The sequence below is a fragment of the Globicephala melas genome, chromosome 20, assembly GCF_963455315.2.
Source record: "Globicephala melas chromosome 20, mGloMel1.2, whole genome shotgun sequence".
NCBI classification, from domain to species: domain Eukaryota; kingdom Metazoa; phylum Chordata; class Mammalia; order Artiodactyla; family Delphinidae; genus Globicephala; species Globicephala melas.
In genome coordinates, this window is record NC_083333.1 from 33,242,173 (window position 1) to 33,265,682 (window position 23,510).

A 23,510-nucleotide genomic window follows, 5' to 3' on the forward strand; every position below is an offset into this window, starting at 1 on the left:
GCCCCAGCAGGCGGACTCCCAACCACTGCGCCACCAGGGAAGCCCCTGCCTTTTGTTTATTCACCCCTCAGTCACCGCATGTGGTCAGCACCCTGGGCTGGTATCTGCTCCCCATCCTCCTTGAACAGCCCCACTCAGCCTCACCCCGGGTACTTCACACCCACCTGCCCTTGTGGCCAGCGGCGGCCTGTGTGGCTGGGAGCCCGGTCAGAGGCCGCTGGGGCCGCCTCAGTAGGTGGTGCGTCGAGGGCGCTGGGGACGGCAGCAGGCACCCTGGCGGGCCGCGTGCAGCCGGAGAGATGCCACGTCCCTGCTTCTCTGCAACGAAAAGCAAGCGAGAGCTCACATCTTGGGTCTGCCCCAGAGATGTCGCCCCGAAGGGGCTGCTGTCTCCCTCCTCCATCTGTCCCTTGAGCTCTATGAGGGAGCCAGGCACCTGCCCACAGTCCCCTGCCCGGTCTGTCATCCTTTCTGTCCTTCCTTCCCCTCTGCCAGGGGCTTGGGCTGTGGGCAGTGCTAGCAGTCACAGGTGTCAAGTGGTAGCCCTGCATCCGCTGACCTCACCCCGTAATAAGGTGGGCCAGGCAGGGCCCCCAGGCCAGTCCCTGGGCAAAGCTGAGCCATAAGCGCCCCACTTGTTAGGTCTTAAAGGGCGAGAGCCCCACCTGTGGTCTCTGCAACCACCTACCTGAGCTGGAGGGAGGCAGGGAAAAGGATGCAAGTGGGCAGCCTGCTTGTGCCCTTCCCCCAGCCACCTCCCAGCCCTCATCACACCGCCCCCTTCTCTCCTGATATGAGCTTGGCCTGGCTGTCACCAGTCATTCAGTTACCCTGGGTCTCCTGGAACCAGCTGTGGTGGTGACCAGAGCCTCAGTATCCCACGCTAGTACCCCCTCACTCTCACTCAAAGCTGCCTCATGCATCCCCCCTCCCTACTCGAGGACTGGCGACTCTCTACACGCATGCTCTGGGGACACTGTTCAGTGCTTCTGAGATGGTCAACGTGTGGGAGTTGCTCCGCTGGGGGTGGGACCCACAGCTGGTCTGGGGCTGGACCTATGCACCCCAGGGTGGACCTGAGGCCCCATGCCCACACAGCAGCGACACCAGCTGGTTAAAGCATCCAGGGGCTCTGCCAAGATTGGAGACTGATCCGCAGGGGCCCTGGGGGAGAAGGTGACCAGACCATCTTGACTGCCTAGTTTTCTGGTTCCAGACGTTTCCAACTGTGCCCAAGACACAGAGAAAAAAAACTTCCTGTCCTCAAAGTTGTGGCTGCCAAGAGTCCTAAGAGCAATTGACGACAGTTGTCATCAGTGCTCTGGCGTGGATGGGGCTGCCCCTAACCCTCTAGACGTCCCACTAAAGAAGACTCACACCCAGCATCCTGTGAAGACCCAGATGCCCGTGCTGAGCCCACTCTCATGGGCCCTTCAGCACCTCCTTGGAGGACACATACATAATCAGCCTAAATTGGGGGGTGGGGTACACGAGCCAGGCACCCTGGGCTGCTACCCCCACCCTGGCCAGACCTCGGGGCACCTGCCACCCTGTGCGGAGAACACCTTAGGACACGTGTGCAGGCCCCACGCTATGAGAGCCTGGCAGGAGGGCAGACCCCACCGTCAGTGGCTGCCTAAGGGTCCTGCCAATGGCAGTCTGGAAGGCAGCCGCCTAGACCTGCAGGGCCCCCTCATGGTTCCCTAAAGGACACTCCCCTGTAACCCTAAACACCCTTACAGGTAATGACGCCAAGAGGTGTGCTGCTTCCAGAGCTCCCAGCAGATGGAGGCGGGGCGGGGGGCAGGGCAGGCAGCGGGAAGGGCAGGAGAGGTCCCCTCCCCCAACACAGGAGTTTCCAGGAGGGTCTTCAAGCACCACTCTCAGTGGTGATGGGGCCTGGGGGAGGGTGGGAGGTGGAGGCATGGGCCCGGAGCTTGCTCTCCTGAGCATGGAGCCTGCCACGCGCGTCAGGGGGTGAAGCTCTCTGTGTCAGGCAGACAGAGGTGGCAAGGGGGCTGGGGAGCAGGACAAGCAGGCTCTGAGCGAAAGATGACAGGGTCCCTGTCCTGCCTGTGGTCCACCTCCTGGCAGGAAAACAAGAGGTGGCTCAGGGCTTGCCTCGTCACCATTTCAGCTGGGTCCAAATGTCAGCAGGCTGGGGTGGGGAACCCGCAAAGAAGAGCTCAGGCCCTTTTGGAACCTCAGGGACCACTGGCATAGCCATGGTGGCTTAGGAGGAGCAAAAGCAAGCTAGCAGCAGGTGGGAGATCCACCTGCCCCACCTGTTCCCCATGCATGTGGGTGGGGCCGCCAAGCTTTCCCTGCAACGCACGCAAGGCCAGCATGCTCAGCCCCAGGACAAGTGGGTGTGGACCAGGAAGTGGCTGATTACCACATATCCGTGGGAGCACATCTGTGGTCCCAGTTCAAGAGGGACGGACCTTCCCACTCTGCCAGCCCTGCAAGTCACCGTGGGCAGGAGAGCCTGATGGGGACCAAGCTTTCTCACTCAGCGCCATCTGGAGCTCCCAGGGGTAGGAACTTCTTAGGCTCCAACAACTCCAGAGGGAAGCGGAGGCCATGAGCCCAACAGATGGATGGATGATGTCCCCTTGCAGCCGCTGCCTTGATTAGAAAGGACAACACCCGGGGCATGGGGCATGCAAGGTGGTGTTCTCACTGGGATGGCGACTACCAGGTCCAAGCCCCTGCGTCCCAGCAGGGGCCCACTAGCAGCCACTTCGAGCACCCACCACGGGCAGCAGGAACATGGCTACGTGTCAGCTACCGTGCTCTTCACTCCCCAGAAAACCCAAGGTGGGTGGAAGCACTTCTTTCCCATAAAGCTGGTTAAGGCAGGGGACTGGTATGTGCACATGGCCTGCACCGGCAACAACTCAGCCACATCCATGCCACGTCCCACAGGCTCATTCCACCTACTCCTGAGCAGCTCACAAAGTACACCAACAGGCTTCAAAAGGACAGACACGAATGCCCAGTCTCAGAAAATTAGTTTCAAATAGTTAATCTAAACAAATCAAAACTCAAACTGATGAAATAAAGACCACATGGCAGGGGCAGGGAATAAAGGTAGAAGTCGTCATGAATTTATTATTTACACGGTAGTTAAGGACACAAATACAGTGGTCATACAAAAGCGCAGTTCAGAGACTTGGCAACGGATACACAGGTTGATACAGACATTCCAACTATGTTTCCTGCAAGTCAGGATGGGGAGTTAAATAAGGGGGGGACACAACTGTCCACAACCACACTGCTGAGGACTGGGTCAGAGTCCACTTCTCAAATGCCATCTGGCAATTTCAGGTGGAAACCTGGATGCAGAATGTTGGGGCTGCGGCTGCTAACACCTTGCTGGGAAGGGGAAGCCCACCTCTGCAGAAGGCACTGGGCCACAATGAAAGCCCCCAACTCGCTCTGACCCACGCGAGCTCCCTCTGCACTCCCAGAAACACAGCCCGACCTGGCCAAGTGCCCACACCCCAAAACACTTACAGAGTAGCCAGCTCAGGAATCAGAAAGAAGTAAACAGCTGCGTTCTGTGCCATCAGCAGCAGTCAGGGCGTCCTAGGACCAGCATCCCCGTGCTGGGACTTTGGGGGCAGGAAGGGAAAACACAGACGTGGACACCTTTTAGGTGCCTATCTTCCTACGAGTGTCCCAGTTTCCAAACAGAACACACTGCAGGGGGATGATGCGAAGAAAGGTGAAAGTACCTATGAACATATATATTGCACCTCGTTTCCAGAGACGGGGGCTCCTGTCTACCGGCCACCACTACTACCTGGTGCCTCTGCTACTGCAAAGTGAGGGAGAGCGTCTCAGGAAACCACCTGGAGCTGGGCTGCCGCAGAAGGTCTTTCTGGGGAGATTCAGCCCTGCTCTGACTCTTGGCCTCTGTGGGGTCACTATGTCCCAGGGAAAGTCACAAAAGCGGGTGACCCTTCACCCTCCTGGACAATCAGGTCATCAGAGTCACCTGCTTCTTGGCACTTCAGAGTGGATTTCCTTGGGCTCGCTGGCCTTTCTGAGCAACGCTGGCACCCAGGGCAGATACCATGGCCCTTGGTTTTGAGCACATAGATATTAACACAGATTAAGGGCCAATCTGCACTGGTAATATTGACAGCCTACTTAGAAAATCTCCCAGATTCAAAAGCATTGAGGCAACCACCACCAAAATAATCACACACGACTCCACGGAGGGGCCCAAGTCTCTCAGTTTGAAATCCTCTCCCGAGGGATCAGCGACACGACGCGAAGCCACAGCTTCTGCAGTCTTCAGGCTCAGCTTCCTTCTCGCTGCGTCTGGGAAGGTCAGATCGGTGGGCTGCTCTGTGGGGAAGCACCCGCTGCGCCCATGCGTGTAGCCAGCACTTTCTAACTGCTCTGATGATTCAAGAATCCCAGCGGGTCTGCAGTGAGCAGGCATTTCAGTTTACGGTGGGGAAAGGAGCATGACAGCCAAAACCAGGTTAATGAGGTCACGAGACACACGGCACACACGGACACACACGTTACTTACACACGCGTATACATGTGATAGAATTTCTGATGAGAAAATCCCTTTTCCACAGTGACCACACAACAAACCACGAGACGCAGACCATGGAAACCCACGTGCTCTGCTCCCTGCCTCACTCCTTCTACACGAACTCCACATCAGTGCCTGCTTTAGAATTCTTTAAAGTCAGCATCTTCAAGACCGCAAAAACAGACATGAAAGAAACAATAAAGACAGATTTCTTCACACAGATTTAAGCCAATAATTTTTAGCAAAATGATACAAAACTGTCTTAACCAAGTAGAAGATCGGTAGTTACAGTAGACTCGGCAGGGACATGGGTGTGCCACCACAGAGGGGACTGAAAGGCTCTTGAATGGGAGTTTGATTCTCTCTGCAACCATCTCACTGCTTTCGTCCCAGCCCCGCTAGAACCAAGTTCATGGGGGCTCAGTGCAGCCCCTGGCGATGGCAGCGCTTGGAGTCTGTCCGGCTGGGTTTGTGTTTTGTTTCCCCCATGGGCGTCGCTGGGTGGGTGGCCTGGAGAGGTCCCGGTGTTAACATTTCGGTTCTAGACCGGGGGCGTGTCACTAGTAACAGAGTAGATCAGCCATGCATTGTCTGCCCTCAGCAAAAAGGAGAGTTCTCATCGGTGCACGACAGACTGCAGACCACTGGACGCCACCCGACCGGGAATCTGTCGGAGCCAAAGCACAGGAGAAGGTCAGCGTGAGGCCAGAGGAACGGAGCCGGTTGGCCTTGGGCAGAAAACACCAGTGACAGTGCCCTGGTGGGGAGGGGGCAAATGCCGCCTAGCCCCTCTGGACACGCACACCCCCAGCTGCTCTGGAAGGTCCTTCGAGTCCGGGATACGTGCAGCAGAAAGAGTGACAGGAAGACGGGGAAGGAAGAGCCATGCAGGCAAGGAGGCTGTGGGGCCGCGAGCTCATGATCAGTCAGACCAGAGTCCAAGCGGGCAAGAGATGCTTGCTCCCAGCCCCCCTTCCTGGAAAGTAGCCTGGTGTTCCAAAAACAGGGACCAGGCCCCAAGCGGGCACTGGGACTCCACGTGGGGCAAGACGTGAAAAGCATTTCCCATCAAGATGTCCCCAAGAGTGCAGTCACGTTACAACTGCAGCTGGTCTCCCACCACAGCACCGAGTGGACAGAAGCTGCAAGCCCTCAGCCGGGAGGAGCCACAAGAGTTGCCACCAAGAGGGGAGCCTGGCTTGGATGCCCAGCCATGCACCAACGGCAGTGAGCGGGTGGCTGTGGCTGATGGGTGAATACAGACGAGAGCGTGGTGGACAAGATGCTAGGCAGAGACCAAGTTCAAAAAGAAAAACAAACGAGGAGGACAGAAATCAGTGCTAAAGGAAGAGAGATGACAAAGCCGGGACAGCAGGGACCATCAGGAGTGTCTCACGCAGCAAGAGTGCAAGAGCCCCTGCCAAGCGCGGCCCCCACAGCCAGCATGACACGACACACGTCCAGCGACCGACCTGGAACCACGCGGCCCCGAACCTTCTGAGGCCCCTGGGGCCACTGGAGCCGAGACTGGGCTCCTGCTCCCCACGCCGGCTCCCAACTGGAGACCACAGCAAAGGCCAAAGGCCAACAGACAGGATTCTGGGGTCACCCCAGACTGGACAGCCCACCACAGCTGCTCTAGAATCCACGTGAGGAGAGGACCTGGGCCAGGGGCCTTGCTCTACCTGGGGCACCTGGCATGCAAGCCCGACCCCCTGCGTGCTCCCTCAGGTCGGCGAGCGGGCGGCAGCTCCCACCCCGCCCGGCGCCTGCTGAGGAGCCCCGCCGTGAGCACACTCACCCAGTGCTGCCTTCCGACGGGGAGACGTGCAGCTACTTGCCGTGATGTTCGAAAGGAATGCTATTCTGAGGTGGGGGGAAAAGACAGCTGTTGGTAAGGGTTACGCTGGCCGGACCAGCACGTGAGGCCCTCCTGTTTCCGCAAGCACTGCCTCGCCTTGCCTCAACCAGGTCCATGACCACTGGCCAGGGCCGCTCGAGGGGACCCAGGGACACAGGAGCTCAGTCTCGCCTCTCGAGAGTGGCCCCTGGACATGCAGCCGCTGCTGCTCCTTGAGGACGGATCTGTCAATGGGGCCAACAAGGGAGACCCTTCCCAACTCTCACGTAGTAAGAAAACTGGATGCCCAGACGGCAGCCCCTCCATCAGCTCTCGGGACCAGCAGCTCCCCAAGGCCTGTGCTTGGCAGGTGGAGAGGACACCACCTCCCTGTGACTAAAGGACTGGACACATTTCCTCACTGACACAAGGAAGAGGACACGGTTGTGGACCTTACTTGGGGCGCAGGAATTAAAACGAGTAAGCCTGAAGGAAAAACTGGCACCACGGACCAGCATCACGTTCTACCAATAGCACTGGATGGAGGAGGCCCTCCTCACAAAGAGAAACATGACAAACAGGTTCATCCACCAGGAGCCCTTCAGTCTTCACATTATTCCAGCTGGAGAGGCCAGATTCGCAGGCCGGGGTCAGGGATGTGGGACTGTGGTCCCTGGAGAAGCACGTGGGGGCGAGGAGGAACGGCCAGGACAAGCAACACACATGTCACGCCCTCCCACCTCCAGCTGGACAGGGTCGGCAGGGCCCTCCCCCAAGCAGGCGGGCGGCTCTGGGCACTTCTGAGCTGAGGATGAGCTACTCCTTTGCACTTGGTGCATTGGCACAGGACACAACCTCTCCTCTTCGAGCGGCAAAGAGGAAGTGGGTAGGAAGCAGCCCCCGCCGGGCCACAGGAAGGCCACTCTGTGCACACGTGGGTCTGTGCACACGTGGTGCCGCCCCCTGGACTGGTGTGTCACTGCCCCTACCTGCATCGTATCTTTGCGGGGGAGGGCGATGAATGGAGGCCACAGAGTTGTAAAAGCTGGAGCAACTCTGACCACGCCCTTGGTGGACAAGAGCCTTTCAGAGTCTCTTAGGAAGAGCGCCTGGAGGATGACCAGAAAAACCCAAAGGACCGAGCTGTCCCCAGGATGGAGGCCACCGGGGACACGCCCTCAGGGGCTTTGTCCTCAACATGAAGATCCTAAGGAAACCCCCAGGGTGACTAGAGTGCTTCTTTTGGGAGAGGATACCCCCAAATCGAATCTCTTCAGAGACTCCCCGCAGTGCTCAGGCCCACATGACACTTCTTCGTATGGAAAGCAGAGAGAGAACCAGAGAACAAAGACACGTGATTTTGAGGACAGACCCTGGAGCTGCGTGTGGTCAACGCTCATGGGTCGGTGGCCTGAGGGGTGGACACAAGCCGGAGAAGAGGCTAGACTAGGACCCATAACTACCCGGCACCCTCAGAACCCTCTACCTCTGCCGTTTCCCTCAACGATCCTCAGAGCAAAAGACATTTTCTTGTGTTAAAAAAAAAAAGTTAAGCCTGTCCCTTCCTTGGTCCTTGATGGCTGAGGTGTTCCAGGGCCCTCAGCCAGGCCCACTTGGCCAGGGGCAGCAAAACACCTCCCAGGACCTGCTCCCAGCTGCTGGCTCATGCGTTCCAGGGCTCATGGAAGAAACACGTTAAGCCCTTTCCGTGTCTTGTGGTCACAGAGGAGGGGTGTGGGGCCGGGAGCCCTAAGAGGCCCAATCTCATCACTCTGGCCAGACCCGCTGAGCCCCACAGTTCCAACGACCTGCGTCTTCAGCCTTTTTGAGAGAAAATTACCATATAAGAACCCATTTCTAGTAGAATTACTAGTAAATTAGAAGTGTTTGCTAAAAATACTATTTCACTTGATTAAAGAAAACTGGTCAGGAGCACTTCCTCTGCCTGGGCACACCTTGCTCCTCTGCCAGGAGACCAGCTGGACACCACAGGACCGAGGTTCTGGGCAATTCTCACAGACCCTGTGCCCTCCTGATCAACGTGCTCAGTCCACCACATTCAGCAACAAGCTACACCTACTGCCCAGCAAGCACAGGGGGAGGGCAGGGCGCTAAATGTAAACCTGAGGCAGCGTGGTGAAGCAGACGGATGCTGCCCCAGTACCTGGCCAGGACCTGGGCTCCGGCCATTCCTGAACTCACCACCTGCCCACCCAGCAGACGCCACCGGGTAGTCCCGGCCCCCACAGGACCCCTGCCCACCCCCACTGCCCATGGGAGGAGACCCTGAAAGCTAGTTGAGGAAAAACGTCCGCAAGCAGGTAAAGAGCTGCTCTGCTGAGGGAGGCGCGTCAGTGAGACAGAAAAACAGCAAGGAAAGCCAGACGGGGAAGACGACGTGGGTGGAGGAGGCCCCGGGGCCAGGCCCTGCACCTCTGAGCACACTCGCCTTGCCAGAGAGAAGACAAACGTCAGAAGGGGCATCAGAAGACAGGAACGCACAGTACGTCGCCAAGTGCTGGGCATGACACTGCAGAGTGACCGCCGGCAATATGCCACGCCCCACCCCCCCGGGTTCTCTGCTGGGGGAGCACCTGACCAACGAGAACAAGGACAGAGTCCCAAAGGCTGGAGGTGCCCACGACAAACGGCGTGAGCAGGCTGGCGTTTCCAGTCTACCCAGGGAAGACGGCCAAGCCTCCAAAGCTGGCTGGGGGCTGGGGGCCACACGGAGGGCAGCTGGAGAGAAAAGGTCCCGTGGCACATCCCAGCACAATTGCGGGGGGGGGGGCTGGATGTAGAGCCCTTACCCCACAAAGCTTGTCACAGAGGCTCTCAACCAACGGGCCAAACTGCGAGGGGCACAACATTCCCCCAATGGTTAAAACACCCAAAAATGGGGAGAAAGGGAAGGCAGGAAAGAAGGAAAGCCTTCGAAACTATCATCCCACTCTGCCTGGAGCCCGTTAAGACCAGACCAAACATGGAGAAGCCAGAGGCCTGCAGCGCCCAGCCTGGGTGAGATCAGGCGCCGGCCCGCGGGGCGCGTACCTGTGAGGTGGACATGCGGGAGGTATCTTGCCGGCCCGTGAGGTCGGACGAGGAGATGTTGACTGGGGCACCGCGGTGCAGCCGCATACTCACTTTCCGCTCTCTTTCCATGCCGGACACGGGCCTAGGAGAGGTGTTCGCTGGAGGAGAGGGAGACAGGGGCGAGTGTGAGGCCTCGGAATGCAGCCCCACGCTCCAGCACGGGGTCTCTCCTTGGGAACCACGTCTAACAAGGACCCTCGGATGCCTCGGTGTCGGGCACAGGACAGGCTATTGTACCCTAAGACTAGGCCGGCACCACAGGCTCTGCTGATGCCCCGGGAGCGAAGCACCAGGTGTCCAGTGGGAGGGCAGCCGGGGCCTCTGCCTACAACGCTTGTCTCGACAGGCAAGGAAGAGGCTGGAGAGGTTTGTGGTGGAGGATGTCGTGCCATGAGAAGGACAAGAGGCAAAGCAACAGAGCTCACAGGGAACACAATCCTTCAAGAGGCCAACGTCTGGGAAACACATTCCCGAAGGCACTGTCCCAGGGCGTTCCCTGGACTAACTTCGGAAATAAGAACTGGTCAGAGTAAGGATGCACATGTCTTCACCCATCAGGCACTCCTGCCTAGACCCCACGAGGTCACACACTGGAGTGTCCAGAGCAAGTGACACTCAAAACAGAACCCCCACTGCCTGCAGAGCAGGGGCCGGGGTGCAAGCTACAGCCCCGGGACCACTCACCAGTGTGTGAGGTAGGGGTGAGGGGGGTGGGAGGAGCCACCTCCTGTGTCCCCCTCAGCCGGCCCGAGGCCGTGGAAGGGAGGCCGCGTGTGGCTGGATTTCTGGAGTGTCTCAACCGCTCCTCTCGGTCCCGGCGTTCCCGCTCAGCATCGTCAGCCGCCCGGCTGGCTCCCTACAGAGGAAAGAGGGCGAGACCAGAACTGAACTGGGTTTGGTGAAAAACCACCTGAGGCACTTGGCTGCCACTCGAGAAAACACAGGGGCGTGTGGGACAGTCTGCCCGCAAAGCCGTCCACAGCCTCGCAGCAAGCCAGGCGCTCTTCCCTCTGGGTCCACGCATGGCCTGTCCCACAACCGTGGGAGAGCAGAACCAGGCTTCTCAGTCTCCTCTTCCCAGCACAGCAGAGGAAACCCCCACCCCATCGCCTCAGCACCCCCTCAGAACCCAGACACCAACGGCACCTCGCGGCCCTCTTCTCTGTGACCATTCACACGGGGATGGGAACCAGCCCAGGTCAGAGGTGGCCCAATGCGGCGACAGTTGGGGGAGTCTGCAAGGCAGGTGGGAGGGACAGCATTTGGTTGGCTGAGGGGTCCAACTGGAGCCCAGACGCCCGGGCCAGGCCCATGTCCTGTTGGTGCACTTGAAATAAGGAGGCCAGCAGCCAGGCTCATCCCGGGGGGCCATGTGGTGGGTACCGCCTAAGCTAAGCTAGTTACTCCCAGAACAAACAGCTAGTTACACTTTCAGTGAATATCACACCAGAAACACGGGGACATTTGATTTTAAGTGGTAACGCTAAGATACCTGCCCTAGTAGAGGTCACATCCTAATTACCAGCGCTGTAAGGCAAGAGTCTGAAAACTGCAGCCCACGGGCCAAATGCAGCCACACCTGATCCTGCAAATACGGTTTTCTTGGCACAGTCACACCCACTCACTGCCGCACTGCTTGGGCAGCTCTCCAGTTACAACACAGAGTTGAGTGGTCGCACCGCTGTGCTGACAGCAAAGTTAAAATTATTGACTGTCTGGTCCTTTACAGAAGAGATTTGCTGAGCCCCTCGGAGGGATGACAATGTTAGAACAAAGAACTTATTAAAGTGGCTCTGGCAGGAGGCCCACCCTGATGTCCAGACTCCAGTAACCTGCGGCACCACTCCCAAAGGCTGTCCTTCGAAGGCCATCCTAACAGAGGGGCCTGGCACCAGGATGGCATGGGCGAGGTCCAGGGCAGGCTGGCTCTGCGGGCTGGCCCCCGCTCTGGGAGGCTGCAGCCCCCCACCCCTACCTGGTCCCTGTGTGAACACCCCTGCACCTGTTAAGGTCATGGGACAAGGCTTCCTGTTTTGCACCCTCTGAAGAGGAGGCTCTGCTCCTCCATCAGATTTTGTCACCCTAGAAACCAGCCCATTTTTGTTTTAAGCTCATAGAACACATTTTTAATGAAAGAGAAAGTGGAAATCAAAAAAAAACTGGAATTCTGGCCGTAGTGTTGGAGATTAAACAAACTCACACAACAGATTCAGGGACAGGCGGCCTGTTTTAGAGAGGAAAACGAATTAAAGTTCAAGCCCCTCCACCCCCAGCTCCCGCAGTGTGCGTGCACACAACACAGGCTCACACTTAATGAACGAACTGGGTGACAAAGGAAATCAACTGTAAGTCTAGCTCATCACAAGGCCAAACGCAGACCTAACACACAGCGCCTCCCAGGCCACCCACCCCCTCGGAGGCTGGGCCTCGGCACAGCCTGGTAGGGGGAGGAGGAGGGAAGTCTTCACCCAACCCGGCGACAGCCACACCCCGTTGACAAGGAACTCACAAGCCAGAGCAGCCACAATGTCCTTAGGATGGATGATGATGATGATAAAATGACCTCAGCGTCCTAAGTAAGAACCTTGGTCTGGGCAGACCTGCACTGTGGACATACCTCAGGCCCAGGAACCTCACAGCCCCGTTGCAGCCTTGAGGTGCCTTCTTCACTTGCCAACAGGCATCTGGCTTCTCAGAACCCTGCGTGCTCCCCGTGTGGCAGCCATGCCTCCTGAAGCCCCACCCCGTGTAGCTCCCAGGAAGGGACGGCAGCAGCTAGTGGCCTTCTGCTAACCGGCATGCCCCTTCCACGCTGAGCAGTCAGTGAGCTGGGGGCGCACTTACGAATTTGAGCATGTTCCAGTCGAACACGTAGTCATAGGAGAAACCCTGGCGATGGAACAGGTTCCTGAAGAGCTGTCTCAGGTATGAGTAGTCAGGCTTATCGTCAAAACGCAAGGAACGGCAAAAATTCAGGTACGTGGCGAATTCAGCTGTAAAACACCATGAAACTCAGAGGTAACCGGCAGTACCCCTGACTGGGAGCCAGCATGGCGTCTGTCCACAAAACCCTTGACCACTCCCAGCCACCCAAACAGAGGGTGTGAAAGCTGGAACCTGAAACACCGAGCATGCTTTGAGGAAAGAGGCTGAGAAAACTGAGCACACAGAGCATAAAAGAGTTTCATCTGAGGCATTTATCACAGGGGCAGTCCCACAAAAACAAAAGGAAAACTTCCTGAGTTTTACGGCTCAGGAAGGTAGAGGAGTGCCAGGGACAGAAGGTTGAGGCCAGTTAAAGGGCAGGCCACCTGCTCACTCTTCACCTCCCCAACCATGCAGGACATCAGTGGGGCCTTAGCAGCCAGCCTCTGGGGGACTTCCCTGGTCCCTTTCCCAGAGCCTCACAGGCCCCCATCCTCCCACAGAAACACAGGGTTGGCTTGCTGTCCACCTGAGGACACTCACAAGGGTAGCCTTTACACAACACCTCAATGGGAGTGGACATCTTCTTCTCACTGATCCTCTCATACTTCTGCCTCTTGGTAGCAGCCTTCAGGCCCTGCCAGGGCAGCGAGCCCAGGTTGAAGTACATGAGCACGTAGCCCAGAGACTCCAGGTCGTCCCTTCGAGATTGTTCTGGGGAGAGAGGACAGTGGGTCAAAGCGGCAAACACCCCGCTTCCTGGGGATGAACTCAGAGCCACAGGGAAGGACACCTGGATTCCTTGTTTCAGCACAAGTGCCCCTGCTGTGCTGTTCAGAGACGCACCGCCACCTATCAGGAGGCCCCAACACGTGCCTGTCTCCCCACATCCCACAAGGTAAGGTCTCCAGGCCCGGACACCAGCCTCTGCTACAAAGGTTTGACGCCAGCCTCCACACCCAACATGCTAACCACCCTCAGGGCCCCCAGGACGCTGTAGGACAGCCGGGCCTGTGGCCGGGGCAGGAGGGCTCACCGATGCCGAGGTGCGTGTTGATGGAGGCATACCGCGCCGTCCCGGTGAGGTTCTTGTTCTCGCGGTAGGGGATGTGCTGGTGGGTGCGGGCGTCCCTGTACTTCTTGGCCAGCCCGAAGTCGATGATGTAGACCAGGTTGCCCTTCTTGCCTAGCCCCATGAGGAAGTTGTCCGGCTTCACGTCTCGGTGAATGAAGTTCTTCGAGTGAATGTACTCAATACGACTAATCTGCAGGTGGAGAAGCAAGGGTGAGAGGTTGAACCCCAGGCAGTAGCCTGGCGGAGGGAACCCGGGGAACTCAGGCCCACACGCAGATGCACCCTGCCCGCCAAGGGTCACTATCTTTCACAGTTAACGAGCTTCCATGTTCTCCCTGTGCACTAACAGCACAGCCCTGAAGGCCTCATCAGACTGATGAATCTAACCGAGCTTGTGCTGAGCACGCAGGCTGCCCTTCACTTGAGAAAAATGAAGTCTTACCATTTGGTCAGCAAGGAGCAGGACGGTTTTGAGACTGAACTTCCTAGAGCAAAAGTTGAAGAGGTCTTCCAGGCTGGGTCCTAACAGCTCCATCACCATGACGTTGTAGTCCCCCTCAGCCCCACACCACCGGATGGTGGGGATGCCCACTGCAAGAGAGCCCATGTCAGTCTGCCTCCCACGCACCTGCACTGAGGGCACCTGTGCCCACGACGCCAGCAGAGGACTGGGCAGGAGCAGTCAGAGGGTGGGGGGCCAACTTCACGGAAGGGGTGGGACAAGGGGCTCAGGAGGAGGAGCTGCGCTCCCTCCCATGCCCCCAGTCTTCCCGTAACTGACATCCTGCACCAGTGCGATGCTTAATTAGTGCTGATACACCGTCATTAACTAAGGTCCACACTATTCAGGTTTCCTCAGTTTTAACCTCATGCCTCCTGCTACTCCAGGACCTGTCTTGGACCCCACATGACATTTACTCACCACATCTCCTCTGGCTGCTCTTGGCCGGGATGGTCTCTCCGACTTTCCTGGTTTGAATGACCCCAATGGTTTGGAGGAGGGCTGGGCAGGGATGTGCAGACTGTCCCTCTGCTGGTTTGCCTGATTTTTTCTCGTTATTACTCTGGGCTTGGGGGAGGGAGACCACAGAGGGAAAGTGCCCTTCCCACCACATCCTGTCAGGGTCTGTGCTCTCAACACGACTCCTCACCGTGGCTGTGCCCTTAGTCACCTGGCTGAGGTGTGCCTGTCAGGTGTCTCTGCTGGGGAGTTCCTCTCTCTCCCCTTTCCATCCTGTTCTCTCTGCGGGGACGTCACCACGTGCAGCCCACACTTAAGGGGGGGTTTGGGCTCCCTCCCGGAGGGCACAGCCATTTATATATATGACTTGGAATGCTTCCACACAGATATGTCTCTTCTCCCCGTTTACTTATTCGGTATGTTTTCCTATCAGTACGGACCCATGAGTGTCTATTTTATACTCTGGTCTGTACTCCAACGCTATGTCACTCATTCTGTTGCTCCAAGCATCCCAGCCTTTGTTGCTCCTCCGTGGCTCCTGTGGCCCTTTAACACCCCATCACTGCAGGCTCTGTTTGTTTTGAGCACTGCCTTCCTTTCTGGCACTATAAGATCCTAAACAGGGCTTCCCTGGTGGCGCAGTGGTTGAGGGTCCGCCTGCCGATGCAGGGGACACGGGTTTGTGTCCCGGTCCGGGAGGATCCCGCATGCCGCGGAGCGGCTGGGCCCGTGAGCCATGGCCGCTGGGCCTGCGCGTCCGGAGCCTGTGCTCCGCAGTGGGAGAGGCCACAGCAGTGAGAGGCCCGCGTACCGCAAAAACAAACAAACAAACAAACAAACCAAAAAAAAAAAAAAAGATCCTAAACAGTTTTAGTTTTGATATCAACGGGGCAAGTTTTCATTTTAAAATACATTTGCACATCACGTGAGAACAAATTTAACAAATCGATAGGTTATAAGGCATAATGTAACAAAAGCCTGTGGCCCACCACACAGACCAGGGACATTCCCAGTAATTGCATCTACTTTTACTCCCCTTTCCTCCCACACCTGCACCCCCCAGACAACAAATACACAGGACTGTACCCCTTCCTTGTTTTTAGTAAAGTGAGAGTGTGAGCTATGAAATACTCCACTTGGAGAGGACAGCACTTCATCTATTCTTCCCTCATCTGCACTGTTTAGGGTTGCTTTCCCCATTATAAACAGTGCTGCTAAATACATTCTTATGTATGTCCGCGGGTGAAAATTCTCACATGTGAAATTCTTGTTCTTAGCTAGTTTCTCCAGGTATAGACCTAGAAACACAGGGTACAAATTATCTGACTATACAAGATAATGTCAAACTGCTTTCCAAAATAAATAACCCACTTTACAACCCCACCACAAATGAATGAGTTCCCGCTGGATGCAAGGTCTCGTCAGAGCTCTTAATTTCTATCAGTCAAGTGGTAGATGTAAAATGGTGCCTCACTGAACTCTCATTTTGGATCTTTTTTCATTATTTATTGGCATTACATGTTTCCTCTTCTCTAAAATGTCTATGCATATCTTTGTCATTTTTTTTCTATCAGGGTGTTTTTTTCCTATTTATAGCAGTTCTTTTATAAATTCTGGCTATTAAACTATTATCTTTTTTATGTGAGGAAAATAACTTTTCTCAGTTAATGACATGTTTTTTATTTTCTTTTGGAGTCTTTTGATGAGAAGAGCTACTAAATTTTAACAAACATGAATGTATCAATCTTTTCTTTTAAGAGTAATATGTTTGGTATCTTACATAAGACACCCTTCCCAAACTCAGTCAGAAAGAGATGCTTATTATATTAAGAGTACTTCTACTTCCAGCCAAGATGGAGTAATGGGGACCCAATTTACCCTCACATCCACAATAACCAAGAAGAGAAAAGAGAACAAAGAACATACAGAAAGACATAGGTTTTCTAAGACGCTGAACATGAGGCAATGAATGACACTGACACCTGAGACATGATGAGCCCAGACTGCCCAAGTCCTGCCTGAGAGTGTGAGCAGAGAAGCAAAAACTGAGCAGATGAAAGTAGCATCGTCTCATAACTAAGCTGAGGAAGAATTTGAGGATCATTAAAATACCCAGCACACAAGAGGGTAATTCAGTGTCTGGCATCCAAAGATTACCAGATATGCCAGGAAGCAGAAAACGTGATCCACATTGAGATCAACAGAAACTGAGTTAGAATCATTAGAGAAGGGCAATAAAAGTTACTATAAACTATAATTGTATTCCATGTCAAAAGAAGTTAAACAAAGGCACAACATGACAGAGATATAAAAGACCCAAATCGGGCTTCCCTGGTGGCACAGTGGTTGAGAGTCCGCCTGACGATGCAGGGGACACAGGTTCGTGCCCCGGTCCAGGAAGATCCCACATGCCGCAGAGCGGCTGGGCCCGTGAGCCATGGCCGCTGAGCCTGCACGTCTGGAGCCTGTGCTCCGCAACGGGAGAGGCCACAACAGTGAGAGGCCCGTGTACCGCAAAAAAAAAAAAAAAAAAAAAAAAAAAAAGACCCAAATCTAGGGACTTCCCTGGCTGTCCAGTGGTTAACACTCCACGCTTCCAATGCAGGGGGTGTGGGTTTGATCCCTGGTCGGAGAACTAAAATTCCACATGCCGCGTGGTGCAGCCAAGAAAAAGAAAAGAAAAGACCCAAATTTAACTTTCAAAGATGAAAACTACAAAGTCTAAGAGGAAAACTACACTGGGTGTGTGATTAACAGGAGACCAGACACTGTAGGAGAAAAAACTCGTGAACTTGAAGGCACAGCAGTAGAAACTACTGGAAAAGCCAACACGAGCTTCAGAGCTGTGGGACAACATCAAGGTACCCGCCGTCTGTAACTGGAGGAGAGAGGGGAGGAGGGGGACAGAGGACACACTGAAAGAAAGAGCTGAGAAAAACGACCCACAGATTCAGGAAACTCAACAGGCCCCAAGCATAAGTACCATAAAGAGCACAACATTGACATAGCTGACAGTCAAATCGCTCACTAGTGATAATACGAACACCTTGAAAGCAGCCAGAGAAAAAAGACACGTTAGAGCACAGTGGAGGAACATCTTCCAAGTGCTGAGAAAAGAACTGGCAATCTGCCGAAAAACACCTCAGCAGAGACAAAATGAAGACATTTTCAGATACAAAAAGTGTGACGAATCAATCACCAGCACTGTGACATATGTAAAAGGATGTCCTTCAGGCAGGAGGCAAATGATGCCACGTGGAAGTCTGGGCCTACAAAAAGGAATGAAGGGGCTTCCCTGGTGGCGCAGTGGTTAAGAGTCTGCCTGCCGATGCATGGGACACGGGTTCGTGCCCCGGTCCGGGAGGATCCCACATGCCACGGAGCGGCTGGGCCCGTGAGCCATGGCCGCTGAGCCTGCGCGTCCAGAGCCTGTGCTCCGCAACGGGGGAGGCCACAACAGTGAGAGGCCTGCGTACCGCAAAAAAAAAAAACAAACAAAAAAACCCAATAAGAAAAAGGAATGAAAAGCAATGAAAATAACAACATAAGTACATAAAAAATTATTTAAATTTAAAAGATATGACTGCTTAAACAAAAATAACAACGCACTGCAATACTTACAACATGTAAATATAAACACATGACACCATCACGCAGGCAGGTGGGCAGGTGGAAGCCCACAAGGTCAGGTTCCTCTGCATCCTGCTAAAGAGATGACAGACCCTAACCCAACCACTAAAGTAACAACAGAGAGATAGTGACAGAATTCAACAAAGGAGATCATCACAAGAAAAATCATTAAGAAATGTAAAAAATACTTGATTAATCCAAAATAAGGTAAAAAAGGAGGGAAATGAAACAAAGACCAGATGAGACAAAAACTAACAGCAAACCCAATCCTGTCATTAATCACACTGAATGTAAACACCGCAGGTAAGGCACACTTTCTCAGATTAGACAGAAAAGAAAGGACCAGCTATACTGCCCTGCCCACACCAAACACCCTTCAGATACAACTAGGTCACAAGGAGGACAGTGTATCACACCAACATCAGATAAGAGAGCAGAAGGGCTATGTCAGCATCAGACACAGTAGAATGTGTAGAGGAATACTTCCAGGGATATTACCAGTCATCTCACAGTGATAAAGGCATTGACTGATCAAGAAAACATTATTCTAAACATTCACACAGCTAACAAGAGAGCTTCAAAATACATGAGGCAATACTGCAAAGAGACAGAGACAAATCCACAATCTTACTAGAGACGTCAATCATCCCTCTCAGTAGATCACACTTTTTTTCTCAGGTACGCAAGGGGCATTTATCAAGACAAACCACATTCTTGACATAAAACAATAAAGCTAAAAAGGATTCAAGTTATACAATGTATGTTCTCAGAAGACAGTGGAATTCAATTAGAAATAAACAACAGCTCTCTGTAAAATCCCCAAATATCTGGAAGCTAAATAATACAGTTCAAAATAACCCATGGATCAAGGAAGAAATCAAAAGGGGAATCAGCATCTGAACTACATGAAAATGAAAACTTATCAGGATTTGAGATGCTGCTATGGTAGGGGGAAAATTTATAGCCGCGAAATGTCTATACTACAGAAAACAGATCAATGATCTCAGCTTCCACCTTAAGAAAATACTTAATTAAATCCTAAGCAAACAGAAGTGAAATAAAAGATCACAGCAGAAACTAATGAAACAGAAAACAGAGAAACAACAGAGAAAATGACAGAGACCAAAGCTGTTTCTCTGAGAAGATTGTTGATAAATCTCTAATCAGACTGATCAGGGAAAAAATAGAGAAGGCACAAATTACCAACATCAAGAATGAGAGGGAATTCCCTGGCGGTCCAGTGGTTAGGACTCTGAGCTTTCACTGCCGAGGGCCCAGGTTCGATCGCTGGTCAGGGGAACTAAGATCCCACAAGCCGCATGGCGCGGCCAGGGGAAAAAAAAAAAAAAAGAATGAGAGGTAACATCACTGGATTCTACAAATATTAGAAGTCTAGTAGGGAAATGTTATAAACAGCTTTATGCCAATACATTCAATAACTTAGATAAAACAAACAAGTTATTTGAAAGACTCAAACCACCAAAGCCCTTGTATGCTGCTGGTGGGAACTAAGTACAAGCAGTCTGGCAGTTTCTTATAGAGGAAAAACATTCGCTTACTTTTGGTTCAGCCATTCCACTCCAAGTCACTTACTCAGGAGAGAAAGAAATGAACGTCCATATGAATATCTACACAAAAGTTCATAGCAGCTTTGTGTGGAGTACCTGAAACCTGGAACCAACCCAAATGAACAGGTGCAGGGACAAAGAAACTACCCACACAAGGGAGTACTTCTCAGCAATAAAAAGGAGTAGCCATTGATACACACACAAAATCTCAGAAAAAGAACACACAGTACTACTCCCTGCACAGGAAACTTTGGGAAATGCAAACTAACCTATAGCGACAGAAGCAGATGACAGAGGGCGGGGGTAGAGGAACCACAAAAGGACCCAACAAACTTGAAGGGCGATGGATGTGTTCGCCGCCTTGATTATGGCAATGGTTTCATGAGAGGACACAGGCAAAACTTCTCAAATCACACACTCAAAACACATGCAGTTTGATTCACCTCAATAACGCTGATTTAAACAAATCAAAATGTTTTAGTCTTCCTCTTCACACTGAAGTCACCTGATCCACCTGAAAGTGGAGTTTGGGGTGAGGGGAGGCAGGACTCCCAGAGACCTCAGCACCGCGTGTTCACAAGGCCCCCCACACTGACCGTAACACCTCTTCCTCTGAAGTCAGAGTTCTGTGGCCACGAGGGTCTTTGTGTCCGGAGTGTGGGTGGCACAACACTGCAGGTGACCACACGTGACACTCCAAAGATGGACACAGTCCACACTCACATTTCCCCAACTGCATGTCCAGTAACGTCCTTCAGGCTAGTCCCCCTGCCCAGGGTACAATCTAGGACCATGCACCACCATGTTTAAGTCTAGAACAGTTTTTCAATCTTTCATCACAGAGACATATTTGAAGAGTTCAGGTCAATTTTGAACTGTCCTAAATTTGATTTGCCTGATTGCTGGTTCTGATCACCTGTCAGATGGAAATCTGCCAGATTTCTCCACCAAAAGGTACTTTTCTCTGTTATTGTAAGGTTTTTTTGGCCGCAATGCGGCACACATGGGATCTCAGTTCCCCAGCCTGGGATTGAACCTGGGCCCTCAGCAGTGAAAGAGCAGTCCTAACAACTAGGCCGCCGGGGAATTCCCGTCTTTGTTATTAATAAGTAATCTGTGGATGAAGCTTTGAGGGTAGTGTCAATACTTAAGTTGTACGTTTGCATCCACCTTTGATTACCGTCTAAACCAATCAATAATAAGTGCCCACAAAGTGGTGACTTTCCATTTCTGATTGTTCCTTCTGCCTCTCTGTGAAGCTTAATGTGTGTGTGTGTCATCGTGGACTCAAGAATTCTCCTCCCCTCCTCCATGTGTTATGTAAATTTAAGGATTATTTGTTCTAGTTCTGTGAAAAATGTCATGGGTAATTTGATAGGGACCACATTCACTCTGTAGATTGCTTTGGGTAGTATGGCCATTTTAATGATATTCATTCTTCCAATCCAAGAGCATGGTATATCTTTCCATTTCTTTAAATCATCTTCAATTTCCTTTATCAACGTTTTACAGTTCTCAGCATATAAGTCTTTCACCCTCCTTGGTTACTTATAAAGTATAAGTATTTTATACTTTTTGATGTAATTTTAAAAGGGGTTGTCTTTTTACCTTCCCTTTCTGATATTTCATTGTTGGTGTAAAGAAATGCAACAGATTTCTGTATGCTACTCTTAGATCCTGCTACCCTTCCGAATTCGTTATCATTTCTAGCAGTCTTTGTGTGGAGTCCATATATAGAGTTTTATATATATATACATATATATGTATGTAGTATCATGTCATCTGCACATAATGACAATTTTACCTCTTCCCTATCAATCTGGATATCTTTTATTTCTTTTTCTTGTCCAACTACCGTGGCTAGGACTTCCAATACTATATTGAACAGAAATGGTGAGTTTCCTCCACGTGCTATAATCCGTTGTTCATTTTGAGGCTTCAACTGTCCCAAATTGGGGCAACAGATGCCACTTCAAGCTCTCTCCCGTGTCCTGTGGACTCATGCCCGTCAGTGTCCGAGCACTTCTTTCCTTTCAGCCACATGCTCCAGATTCGCCTTCCTCCTTCCTGCCTCGCCCTGGAATCTGGGCTCCTCTCGGTGGGGAGTGATACTAGAAGCCCAGCACCCAATTGGGTGCTGGGTCGTCACTAGCGCTTTCTGTGAGTGTGGCATTTGCACCTCAGTCAACCTGGCCCTTCGCTGCTCTGCGGATCCATCAGCCTGTCCCTGGGAGGAGAGCCCTGCTGGACTCTGACTGGAATCCCCTGAGCAGCTCTGGGAGACATCTTGCCGAGTCTTCCTCTCCATGAACAGAATATCTCCACTTGCTTGAGTCCTCATCAGCGTTCTCCAATGAAGTTTAAAAATTTTCTGCATGCAGGTCACACCTGGCTTAGGATTTATTCCTCTATACTTACAGTACTTTAAGAATGAAACTTTGGCTTCTAGACTCCTCTGGGGCCAGCAGCCACCTGACCAGGGATCTGGGCTCCGCTACTGTGGGCTCTGTGTCCAAGAGCTGCTTGCAGGCAGCTGTTCCAAGGAGCCAGCAGAGCTGCTGTGCGGTACTGGCACCTCAAAGTGGGTCACCATGCACCTGGTTCAGCTTCCTATCCACGACCACTGGGGTCACACTTGGCCTACAAGTGGATGTCTTTGAGCCCCAGAGTCAGCTGCACACAGAGGGCTTCCAGAGCTTGAAGGAGGGAGACGCAGTGGAGTTGACCTTTCAGAAGTCCCCCAAGGGCCTGGAGTCTCTCCAGTTACCAGTCATGGTGGGTGTTCTGTGTGGGGAGTGAGAAGCACCAGAGGGCAGAATTGAGCCACAGTGGGTGGCGCTTTTCGCGATCACAAGACTTGAGGAACACAGTGGCAAAAGCAGGGAAAGGGTGGGTAGGGGCACTGCCACCCCTATCACGGCATCCACCCACTTCCCTCTTGGCAGGGGGAGGGGTGAGACAGAGGAACCCCAACCATGCTCCGTGCAAGTGCTCGAGGGCATGGGGGAAATCCCTCCAGAACCTGCTTACTTATCGGTCTCCACCCCCAAATTTCCAGCTTTTGAAAGTGGCCAGGATAGGGAAGTGTTTTCCTTTTAAAGGCTATGTAATAATAACACTTCCTGTGTCAGAGTGAGAAGACTGAGCACAAGACCAAAGCACAAACCACTGCTCTCTGGGAGAGTCTCTCAGGGCTGAGGCAGGGCTTCCCCTCCTCCTGACCCACTCTTGGGACAGGACGCCAGGCTGAGAGCACAGGCAAAGGGGTGGCTGGCGACAGCTGCAGACCTGCTACCCAGCCCCCTCCCCCCTGCAGCCAGCACCACTTGTTTACTGCTCCTTGGGGTTCCATCCCCAAGCTGCAAGTGACCCATCTTCTGCATTTTAACTTTCTCCTTGATAGAAACGTTCTGTGTGTTTTAGTCTCAGGAAGTGCACTCTCAAGCCCTTGAGCAATCCTAGGCAGAAGGCAGTGGCTCCAGGACTGCACAGGAGTATCTTTTGATGTTCTGTTACCAAGGAGAACAATGTTTTGGAGGGCAGAGCCTACTGAACCACCTCACTTTTCCTGATCAGAGGTGGCTTGTGTGTGTGTCCTCTTGAACCCCTCCACCTTCAATGTTCCACAGGAGACAAGGTTTTAACTGCTGCCCCATGACTTGACCTCCTCCTACTGGAAGGCTGGAAATCAGCCTGAACAGGAAACATGCTGTGGACAGGTCAGGACAGGCAGACCCAGGTGCCGGGGCCAAGAGGAAGGCACGGCTGGGTGAGGGATTCCAGTGCCGGATCTCCAACCCCAGGCATAGACTTGCTTCATTTCCCTGATCCTTCATTAGGGTTCCTGTGTATCCATAAGA

At 53.1% G+C, this 23,510-nt stretch overlaps 1 protein-coding gene across 4 annotated transcripts in view; it reads right to left on the minus strand.

Moving 5' to 3' along the window:
* The window catches only part of CSNK1D (casein kinase 1 delta), a 38,718-nt gene that overhangs the window by 957 nt on the left and 14,251 nt on the right, over positions 1-23,510 (minus strand). For 2 of the 4 annotated variants that reach the window (XM_060291256.2, XM_030843181.3), the window contains exons 3-9: positions 13,934-14,082; positions 13,453-13,681; positions 12,960-13,130; positions 12,336-12,484; positions 10,176-10,347; positions 9,450-9,589; positions 165-318 (exon numbers count right to left, since the gene is read on the minus strand). In XM_060291256.2, the coding sequence (XP_060147239.1) occupies positions 229-318; positions 9,450-9,589; positions 10,176-10,347; positions 12,336-12,484; positions 12,960-13,130; positions 13,453-13,681; positions 13,934-14,082 (1,100 nt within the window). In that variant the 3' untranslated portion in view covers positions 165-228. Of the gene's footprint in view, positions 1-164; positions 319-3,088; positions 5,226-6,359; positions 6,425-9,449; positions 9,590-10,175; positions 10,348-12,335; positions 12,485-12,959; positions 13,131-13,452; positions 13,682-13,933; positions 14,083-23,510 lie in introns of those variants that run through there. The other 2 variants (XM_030843184.2, XM_030843183.2) reach the window with 2 other exon arrangements.